Source organism: Amyelois transitella, chromosome 5 (genome assembly GCF_032362555.1).
Source record: "Amyelois transitella isolate CPQ chromosome 5, ilAmyTran1.1, whole genome shotgun sequence".
NCBI classification, from domain to species: domain Eukaryota; kingdom Metazoa; phylum Arthropoda; class Insecta; order Lepidoptera; family Pyralidae; genus Amyelois; species Amyelois transitella.
In genome coordinates, this window is record NC_083508.1 from 4,270,749 (window position 1) to 4,281,536 (window position 10,788).

Genomic DNA, 10,788 nt, shown 5'->3' on the forward strand with positions numbered 1-10,788 from the left:
TTTTTTTCACATTCCTACATGCTAGAATAACAGACATCAAGAAACCGACAGGACAGTAGAGGTGTAAAAGTAACGAGAAAAAGCAAACCCGTATGTATTCGTTACTTTTAAAATGAGTACTCGTTACTATCGTATCGTTACGTTACTCGTTACTTTTGATACCTCAGTATAACCCAACAAAACGAAGATAAATACGATCGACACTCGTATCATACGGGTGTCGAACTGCAAATGAAGTATTGAGTAAATAGTATTGACAGAATCTCTAAATTATAATGAAAAAGTAACACTGTCAAACTTATTTAATGACAAAAACATTTCGAGAACAAAAATCTTTTATTTTTATTCTGAAATAAGACATATTAAACAAAAACATATTCTAATCATTTGTTCTTAAACTGAATTTAGACATATTAAATAAAACCATATTTTAAACAACAGAATCTTTTGTTCTTGAACTAAAATTAGACGTACTAAATAAAAACATAACGTTAAACAAATCAAAAACTATTTTTTAAGCTTCATCCCCAATTATAATATCGTTCCCTTAGCAACAATCATTAACAGTCATTGTTCTTTTGTATTTTGTTATTGTAACGTACGGTTTTGAATAAGCGTGCGCAATGTGCGCATGCGTGAAATGAACCCATTATACAATAAATGCGAGTAACGAAATCGTGCGATTAACGAAATACATTCGAGAGTAACGTTTCGTTACTCGGTACCAGAGCGCACACCCGTTACTCAGTACCGAATACATACAGTTTGTTACAGCTCTACAGGACAGTCAACAATAAACAACGATAAATCTCGGTCGTTCGATAGGTTAGGTAAGTACCAATATGACAATTGGTAGCCTGTCGATACATATTACGAGTTTTCTCCTTAAACTATCGCTAACAGCCAACACTCAAAATGTAATGTGAAAAGGGTAATATAGTTTTCTGTACCTAATTATTTGTTCGTTTGCTTCTGCTTTTCCTATTATAGGTAGGTATACCAATATTTTTCCACCAAGGCAAGTTACTGTTTATGTTAATAAAATAACAAAGGCCAAAAAGAAACTACAACACATTTTTTAAATTAATGATTTCCTCTATTTGTATTCAGCCTATCACCTAACACCACAAGTATTTTGATTGAATTGGATTTCTGTGACAGAAATTGTAATGTGGAACGTCTGCTGCTGTTGTTTGATCGCCAATAGAAGTTCACCCCCTTCACTCAATATCTTTAGCGAATGCCTATCTGTAGGACAGTCGAAGATCTATGAGGCTATGATTAATGAAACTCTCAATATTCAATTTTCGTTCAATGATACTGTTAAAAGTAATGTATTGATTTGTGACAGCTGCATTTTGAAGACAAAGCAAGCATGTGCTTTTAAAAAGACTGTGTTACAAAGTCAGCAGATGCTTACAAAATTTCTGGAGAGTTTACAATGTAATAGTAATAATAAACTTAACGACATATTAGAAGAAATGATCAAAACAGAGTCCAATGATAACAGGTCTGATATAAGTTATGATAATGACAAAACATCTCTTGAGGATGAAATATTTATTGTTAGAAATCAAGAACCTAAAATGTTAATAAAATGTTGCTCTACAGACTTATCAGTTACAAAACAGAATCAAGAAATTTCATTGCAAGCTGTATCATATGTAAAACAAGTATCTATGTCTAAAGATGAAGCCAAAAATTCAAACAATGGTGGAGGAAATGATTGTAATAAAGTTATAGCACATCGTGGTAATGGACCAATATTGAGAGAAAACTCTTTGAAAGTGCTGAAAAATTCTACAGTATTTGCCTTCCAATGGTATAAAAGCAAATACACTTGTTTCTGTTGTCAAAAATCTTTTTCAAATATGGATAAGCTTAGAATTCATGCAACAAAACACACCTTGAAAGATATAGAAAAAAAAATAATACTTCAAAAAAATATGTTAGTCAAAGTAGAAGTGTCTGTCTTGAATTGCAAATTATGTTGTAAACCTTTAGAGGATTTAGAAAAGTTAAGGGAACACCTGCAAGTCGATCATAATTTTGACTTTCAACTTAAAGAAGATTTATTGGTCCCTTTCAAGATTCAAGGAGACACATTAGAGTGCCAGATATGTTCTGAAAAGTTTACCATGTTTAGATTATTGAACATTCACATGAACAAGCATTTCCAGAAACAAGTGTGTCATGTGTGCGGTGCTACTTTCTCAAACCTAAAATTCCTCAATTTACACAAGTCTAGGTTACATAGACGTTTAAACTGCAAAGAATGTAATGTAGAATTTTTATCGAAAATTGAAAAAAGAAACCATGATTTCACAGTGCATAAGATAAAATCTGCCAAAAAATTTAGATTTCCATGTCCTCATTGTGATGAAAGATACTATCAGGAAAGGTTCAGAGTTTTACATTTGGTAGAAAAGCATGGTATGCACCGTCCAGAGCATAAATGCTCCATGTGTGCAAAAGTATTTATAACAAAGAGCCTTTGCAACAGTCATTATAAGGTTGTACACAAGAAAGAGAGAAAACATTCATGTGATATTTGTAATCATCAGTTTTACACAAAGTCAGGTGTTGCAAGACATCGGGTCACACACACTGGTGAGAAAAAATTTTCATGTGCCATTTGTAGTGGCCGATTTGCAACAAAGGACTCTTTGAGAAGGCACATGAAAAGAACACATGCTGCTACTTTTTGAATCTATCTGAACAAGAAGAGAATATAAAAATAAAAGAATTTTAAGTATTTTTATAAATTAAGGTAAGTACAAGTACTATCCTAGTAACTAACTATTAAATCCATCCATAAAGAGTAGATTAGGCCAATTAAGTCAGGTCTTTCCATAATTGCACATTTTTAAGAATTACTATTTCTCACTATACACAATTTAACTAATGGTAAACAAACTAGTTTAATTTTTTTTGAAGTTATATTGTATACATATAAATTTATGTATGTAGGTACTTAGGTACCTACCATATCTAATGTACCTATTTTGAAATAAATATTCCCGACTTAACAATATGTTTTATTGTGTTGTGAAATAAGGATTAAATCCTTTATATATATATATATAAATAATGTTTAAAGTATATAGGTATGTTGCTACTGGTGTTCTCGGAAACTGCTCTAAAGATTCATCATATCATTACCTAAGAGGCGTGATTTTATGTATCTAAATACTTTGTGATTGTGACCCGAAATAATTTTCTAATCTGATTAGATTATCCCTAGACTTATCATTGATAAGCCTATTTATCGGTATAATAACATACATATGTACATATGGTCACGTCTATATCCCTTGCGGGGTAGACAGGGCCAACAGTCTTGAAAAGACTGAATGACCACATTCAGCTATTTGGTTTAATGATAGAATTGAGATCCAAATAGTGACAGGTTGCTAGCCCATCACCTAAAAAGAATCCAAAGTTTGTAAGCTTATCCCTTAGTCGCCTTTACGACATCCATGGGAAAGTGATGGAGTGGTCCTGTTGTTTTTGTATTGGTGCTGGGAACCACACGGCATAAATTCGGTATAATGAGTCTAAAGATAATCAGCGGTGCTATATGAACGTGGACAAAACATATGTTCACCAAAAAAATAATAATGGAGAGTACCAAGCCAAAAGAAGCACACCTACCCATGATGTTCGTAGGTACCCAATTGTCCCTTGTAATTAAAGATACAACAGAAATATGAAACAGACATTGACGGAGTTATTGCACAGGACTTTCAGTTCGAACTATCTAACCAAAAAATCAAAAGCAAGACCAATACAAAAAAGAATGGTGCCACCCCATTTCTTTCCCGTGGATGTTGTTAACTTGGGATTCTTTTTTTAAGGCGATGGGCTAGCAACCTGTCACTATTTGAATGTCAATGCTATCACTATACCAAACCTGAAAGTGGCCTATCAGTCTTTTCAAGACTGTTGACTCTGTCTACATCGCAAGGGATATAGACGTGACTTTATGTATGTATGATAAACTATCCCTGTTTCACTTCTTATTATGACGTGAAACGGAACCGAAAAATCTATTACTCTGAATGTTTTATAAAGTAGTGGCCTTGCTTCACTTCGCGCATTTATACAGTGTAGTCTGTTCCGTCGCTTCTTCTACACATGCGCTTTGGAAGCGGTAGTAGTTATAATTAGATTTAAGTGATGTGACGTCAATAAGTAATGAAAATAAATCTATTCTATTCTAAAACTACTTATAAAAAGAAAGAAAAAGATGACTACAAACTAAAATTTAATTTACAATTCCTAGAGTTTCATTCTGTTGTTACTTCTTAGTGTCACTGTCACTTGGACATGCAGACATCTAAGCAAGTGCTACCAACTGTCCTTCTGCGCTAGACTAAGCGCTTTTTAGTAGAGTAGGTAGTAAAGTCGGTAAAAATCCTGTTTCTTTGTTAACGCAGACGAAGTCGCGGGCAACAGCTGATTCTGATAGAGGTAGCTAAGAATTTTGTTTTATAAAAATACAAAATTCTTAGCTACCTCTATCAGAATCTTGCTAATATACCGCTTCAAGTTTAATACTTAAGTTCAATTTCAATGAACTTGAAAAAGCTCTTATAGTTTTGTTTGTCATAGACAGTTGCAACACTCATTTCCGTATGTATCAGTCAGTAGGTATTTGTATGGAATGGGGCAATAAAAAAAGATGTACAATACAAAGCAAGAAAAATGGTTTTAGTACAATATCTACGTGATTTATCCTAAATATTGTGAAATATATTTTAATTTATACTTAAAATATCTTTCTACTACTCACCAAAATCGAAAACCAATGCCATAATGCCACATCCTCAAATAAAGACGCGATTGATAAAGTGATTTTTCTGTGCTGTGATTGTGTTTTGAATAATTTCTTAAATTGTGCAGTATATCAACTTCACAAGAGTTTATATGTTAAGTAATTTCGGCAAGGCTAAGCAGATATTTTAACTCACTTTGGGACTAACATCATGCTTCCAGACTTAACTGCCCAGGATGGAGTTCTAAGAAAACTAATTCTTTATTACTTTCAAGGAGTCCTTAATTTTGTTTTGAAGGTATAGATTTAAGATTCAATAGGAGAAAAGAACCCAACTGCTTATTCATTTGAACAAATTAGCCAATTAACCAGTTTATCAGTCTATTATCCTTTATTTAAAATAATATTTTCCAGTTGTAAGAATAGCTATCAACATAATTGGAAAGAATCACAAGCAGATGAGTCTGGACAGGACTTAAATATTTACATGTTATTATTTTTCTGAAAAATTGTTAGTATTTTATTGTTTTTTATTTTTTAAATAATTTGGTATGCATTTCAGGTAGAAGAAATTGCAGAACTGACCTGGAATCTGCAGCAATGTTTTATAGAAGCAACAGTGCTCAATCCATTATTACTGAAATATCCAATAAATAAGAATTTTTCAAGATTATATTTGAAGAAATTGATAGACTATTTAGAACCACATCAAGAAGTCCATGATGAACTTTATGCAGAGCTATGTAATTTGATGGATAATAATTCTAAAGAAGATCTTTATTACTATCGGCATTATGTTGTAAATAATGACATAAGCAATGTTATAAGTATAAGAGAGACTAATAAAATGGTTGTGAATGGGACCACGGGGATGCGCACTTGGGAGGTATAAATAACTATTATCAATATGAAATCTACATGTTTGCTAGGGAAGCTGTGTTGATTTGTATATTTAAATGGTGATTGTATATTTTTCCACAGCCATTGCTTATTCTGTGACAGCCATTGAGATAACATGAATAAAAAATTGAGGTAAAGAGATTGCTCATGTTGTAGATAGGTCTCTTCTTAAAAAATAATATTGTCATTATATATACTTTTTCTTGATATTTTAGGCTGGTGTGATGATAGCTGACTGGGCTATTTGCAATAAGGAGCTATTCAAAAAGAAGAAAGTGCTTGAACTAGGTTCAGGTGTTGGGTTAACTGGAATCGCAATAACAAAATTTTGTTGCATTGAAGAGTACATCTTCACAGATTGTCACAGTGAAGTGTTAAATACACTTGCTTACAATGTCAGTATAAATTTTCCTAACACAAAGTCAAAAGAAAAAGATGGAATGACCATGTTTAATTTAAGAAATAAAATTTGTAAAATAGGTAAGCCAAACGTAATTACATACATCTACCTATTTTTCTGCAAATAATTGATATTGATGCTACTTTTCACTTATTACGAAACAAGATATTGTGGCAGGAATAGAAAAGGAAATGCTAATATGATTAGGTCTTGTCGGGAGGATGAATGAAAGCAGGTTGACTAAGCAAATAAACAAAGGTAGTGTTACTAGGATGTTAGTTTTGAGAAGGCCTAGACAAACATACCTGGAGTCATTCTAGCAAAAGATCAGGTCAAGAGTTCCTGAAATTAATAAGCTTGCATGAAGAGAGTTATGAATGTGGATGAAGCAAAAGATGTATGCAGGGATTGTGGCAAGAGGAAAGATGTGGTCTCTGCCTACTCCTCCAGGAAAGCAATGATTTTTATACATGAATCATACGTATGTATGATGTTACAATGTATATATTTTATTGGTTTATGATAATATTAATTGTTCTCAAATACATTTTACATTTGCTGACCCAGTAATGCACTGCTGTACTCAGTACATACATACATAAAATCACGCCTCTTTCCCGGAGGGGTAGGCAGAGACTACCTCTTTCCACTTGCCACGATCTCTGCATATTTCCTATTTGTACTCAGTAACTATAACTAATTTTGTAATAAGTTGCAAATTAAATACTATGATACTGCTAAATCATATTAAAATTTTAATTGTAGGTGTAATGCCGCTGGATTGGAATGATGAAGATTTACCAGGGTTAGCACCGGATATAATAATTGGTGCTGATGTAGTTTATGATCCTTGTATCATAAAACCATTGTGTAATGTGATACAAACATTTTTGAACAGAAATAATAATTTGGAAGTTTATTTTGCAACTATTATCAGAATTGAAGAAACATTTAAACAGTTTTTATTATCTTTAGGTAAGACTCCATAAAATGAATTATATTTTAAAATGTAAAGCTTAATTTATATATTAGTCAGGTTGGAGTGAACAGACACATGCTTCAGAAAAGGTTATAAAGCAATTCTTTTGTTTCAGATGAAAGAGGGTTAAAATATGACATATTACAACAGGAACACAACGTGCACTTTGCATGGGATGCAAATATTGAAAGATGTTTATTAAAAGTTTATTAATTTTTTGTGTTAATAAGACTTGTTATTTTAAATATAATTTAAAAAATACCTAATATGTAAATCATTTTTAAGAAATTAGATTACAAAATCTAAGTATGTATTCCCTTAGTCATCTTAACGACATCCATCCATGAAACAGAGATGTAGTGGTCATAAAGAGGTTCAGTAAGCCCTTCATACAACGAACTCTGGAGCTATACACACTGGGATATTTATTTGGTTAAAGCTATGGTAGCACCACCACTAATCCAGAGTTTGCCCAAGGTTTCCGTTTTTGTGTCATTGACAGCTTGGTCCTGTCAATGTCATAAATAAATGTTAACAGCTGATCTGGATTAGAACTACACAAAGGTTAATGGTTTTCCATGGTTTCTTTTAATTGTTTAGAATTCAAACATTTAATAAAAAGTAAGCATAAAATAAAAAAAAACAACTATTTTCGTCACACCTAATATTTGCGTACCCCGTTGTATCTAATGATTTCATAACCTTATCTCTATGGTATAAAATGTCTGGAGACGATAATAAGAGCAATATGTCTTCAAAAGAGGAGGGAACAAGTAGTAATGTTAAGGGCAACTTAAAAAAATCAAATAACCCTAAGGAAGAGGCTTGGGGTTATGATTTATACCCAGAGCGCCGGGGGACGTTCAAACCATCTTTAGGCAATGTTGTCTTGGGCAAGGAGGGTAGGGAAAATATGGATAAATTGAAGTGTGAGAAAAATGTGTATGACTGTGTAAAGAATAGTAAGTATACTTACATTTTATTATATACCTAACCTTTGATGTGATCACAAATTTTTGTTTATTTGTTTCATTGCACTCTAGTAGCCTGCTACAGTTTGCCTGTCATATCTATTCTGTATTACTGAAGATATGGCCTACATACAAATGCAATAAAAACAATCAAAGTTACAGAGACTAAACTACTTTGTTATTTTGGTATAGATTTTCAGCTGTAAAACTAAATGGAGCGGGAAGCATAAATAATACTTATATGTTACATTCACCCATCGTATCTTTTATACTTATTGGGCAGGTGACCTCAAGACCACACTCACCGGAATTATGTAATGAATGAATACTTATTTCAAAAAGATTTAATTATAATGCACTAGTTAGAACCTGAGCTTCTTGTATTACCTATTAATTTATTTTTTAAATTTCAGGTGCAATAGTGAAGATGATGATGGCAGCTTTAAAAAGCTCTGGTTGGTAAGTTATAAATCTATTGATTGAATTTAAATTTTACTGAATACAAAATATAATTTTTTTTGTTTATCATAAATAATTGCCATTTCTCTCCTGTAAAATATATTATTAATGATGCAAGATTAGCCCAATCGCTAAAAACAAATTAAAAAATTTTTCTACTCTCTCCAGACTTTGTATGTATTTCATCTTTACATTTTCTCATGTGCATGTTCAGAAATTATAATTTGCTACCACTTTTTCTAATATCAAGTATTGAAATTTAAAACATGATTTTTTTTCACAGTCCTATTGATATCCGAAGACATATTTCATGCGAAGTTTGTGACTACTCTGTTAGTGGTGGATATGACCCAGAATTAAATCAAGTAAGAACTGAATATTTACCAAATACCGCTTGTTCCATTTCATTAAAATGGCAAATTAAAATTACATAAAAAATTACTTATACATATATAGACTCCCCAGAGATGACACATTGATATTTGGTAATGTACATGTACTGAACTTTAACCATTGGTTATTTAAATAAATATTTGAGACAATTTTTTTTTCTAGAATTTGTCACGGCCCTAGGCTAAAATATTATCATTATATTATTTCAAATTACAGATAGTAGTCTGCCAAAATGTGTCAACGAGAAAAGGCATGGTGCAGGGCGTGTTGGCTCATGAAATGATCCATATGTTCGACTATTGCCGGAATGAACTGAACTTTAAGAACATGGAACACTTGGCTTGCACGGAGATCAGGGCCGCGAACTTGACACATTGCTCGTTTACAAGCGCGTGGTCGCAGGGTGACGCGTCGTGGACCAAGATTAAACAAGCTCACCAGGTAATTATTCAATATAAAATGGCATGGGCAGGGCAATCAAATGGGCAAAAACACCACAGATCATATAATCGACATACTATTGGCATATTTATTACAGACCCTGTGCAAATTACATACTGTTATTATTTTGTGTTTCAGGATTGTGTGAAAACTAAAGCGCTGTATTCTGTGCTGGCCGTGAGGCAAATTGGCAAGGCGGAGGCGGTCGACATTATTGAGAAAGTTTTTCCGAAGTGTTATGCCGACTTGGAACCTATTGGGAGGCGAATAAGAAGAAATTCGGAGGATATGGAGAGGGCATTCAAAGAAGCAGCCTATTATGGGTATGAATAGATTCATACCTTAATATGATATTACATTATTTTGTGTGTATAAAAATTGAAAATATATGTAGGCATATTTGTTCAGGTAGGTCATTTAATCTTATTAAGAAACAACATTTTTGGTATCTTTTTTTGTATTTATTAGAAATGAATATTAAGTATGTGATTATTCATAGTAATTTAATTATTCTTTGCTAATAACGCGCATGGTACAATCCTTTTTATATAAAATAAAATATTTTTTAACAGTCAATTAGTTGTAGAGGTTAACATCATCTCCTGAACAAATTTTCATATATCTTTTCAATGTAGGAAAAGAAACGAATTGTCGTAGCATTTTGTAGATACTGTACATACTTACATAAAGTAGTAAATAATACACATTGACATGATTTAAAATAGTGTCTTTTATTTATATATTATTTTCATTTCCTTACTCAATATTAGATATTGTCTAGAATTCGAAAGTACTTAGGTAATACTGTCCTTACTTAATATGTTTAAATACGTAAGTAGCACAGGGATCACAAGCGTCATTCTACGTAAAGAACTTGCAGCAAAAGGACTGTAAGGCACGATCTTATTTACACAACAATACAACGAATTACAACGATGATATGAGCAGTTAATGTTATTGTAATAATGGAAGTATCTTAATATTTTGTTAGCCACCATCCATCTATAACTAAATGTATCCTAGAGAAGCCTGTATGCGCCTACGGCCACGATTCTGGATTGGGTAAGTCAAGTTTTTACACGAAGCGACCCGTCTGACCTCTCCAACTATTGCAGAGGGACCTAATAGGTATTTGTTCGATCATAGTTACACATCCAGTTGCCTGAATGTGCATGTTTCCTCACGATGTTTTTCATCATCATTTCGGTTTGTAATCTTAGGTATTAATGCACGTTAACAACTTTGAAGTAACTGTTACATGGCTACCGTTGAATTTGAACCAGTGCATCATTCTTCAGTTATGACAGTCGAGGTGGTATTAAGGTAAAACATTTGTACTTAATATTTATGGATAATTTCCTTGTCAGAGTCCCACATAACTGAGAGAAATACTAAGTTACGACAAGGAAGTATGTATGTACCGCGCAATTGAGCATATTATTTCAGATGGGTCTGACGCCAAATGAGC

General features: G+C 32.6%; 2 protein-coding genes across 5 annotated transcripts; both read left to right on the forward strand.

The window, feature by feature from the left end:
• Window positions 1-30: 30 nt before the first annotated feature.
• LOC106139062 (protein-lysine N-methyltransferase EEF2KMT) lies at window positions 31-7,285 on the forward strand. 4 transcript variants are annotated; one of them, XM_013340401.2, is made up of 5 exons: window positions 4,565-5,075; window positions 5,340-5,663; window positions 5,893-6,157; window positions 6,843-7,052; window positions 7,172-7,285. In XM_013340401.2, exons 1-5 carry the CDS (start codon window positions 4,989-4,991, stop codon window positions 7,267-7,269), a joined length of 984 nt encoding a protein of 327 aa, XP_013195855.2. In that variant the 5' UTR covers window positions 4,565-4,988; the 3' UTR covers window positions 7,270-7,285. The 4 variants fall into 4 exon arrangements, 1 of the variants encoding a protein (XP_013195855.2); XR_009657581.1 differs by lacking the exons at window positions 4,565-5,075; window positions 5,893-6,157; window positions 6,843-7,052; window positions 7,172-7,285 and adding exons at window positions 31-46; window positions 783-830; window positions 1,111-2,770 and having other exon boundaries at window positions 5,340-5,476; XR_009657582.1 differs by lacking the exons at window positions 4,565-5,075; window positions 5,893-6,157; window positions 6,843-7,052; window positions 7,172-7,285 and adding exons at window positions 873-990; window positions 1,111-2,770 and having other exon boundaries at window positions 5,340-5,476.
• Window positions 7,286-7,422: 137 nt separating this feature from the next.
• On the forward strand, window positions 7,423-10,016 carry LOC106139119 (mitochondrial inner membrane protease ATP23 homolog). Its single transcript, XM_013340491.2, has 5 exons — window positions 7,423-8,018; window positions 8,441-8,486; window positions 8,770-8,851; window positions 9,096-9,320; window positions 9,459-10,016. Exons 1-5 carry the CDS (start codon window positions 7,778-7,780, stop codon window positions 9,651-9,653), a joined length of 789 nt encoding a protein of 262 aa, XP_013195945.2. The 5' UTR covers window positions 7,423-7,777; the 3' UTR covers window positions 9,654-10,016.
• Window positions 10,017-10,788: the final 772 nt, after the last annotated feature.

Coding starts and splice junctions, on each gene's coding strand:
- LOC106139062 (XM_013340401.2), top strand. CDS start 4,989: ATGCTTCCAGACTTAACTGCCCAGGATGGAGTTCTAAGAAAACTAATT. Junction 5,664..5,892: donor CGGGGATGCGCACTTGGGAG/GTATAAATAACT, acceptor TTGATATTTTAG/GCTGGTGTGATGATAGCTGA. Junction 6,158..6,842: donor AAATAAAATTTGTAAAATAG/GTAAGCCAAACG, acceptor TTTTAATTGTAG/GTGTAATGCCGCTGGATTGG.
- LOC106139119 (XM_013340491.2), top strand. CDS start 7,778: ATGTCTGGAGACGATAATAAGAGCAATATGTCTTCAAAAGAGGAGGGA. Junction 8,019..8,440: donor GTATGACTGTGTAAAGAATA/GTAAGTATACTT, acceptor TTTAAATTTCAG/GTGCAATAGTGAAGATGATG. Junction 9,321..9,458: donor AGATTAAACAAGCTCACCAG/GTAATTATTCAA, acceptor TTTGTGTTTCAG/GATTGTGTGAAAACTAAAGC.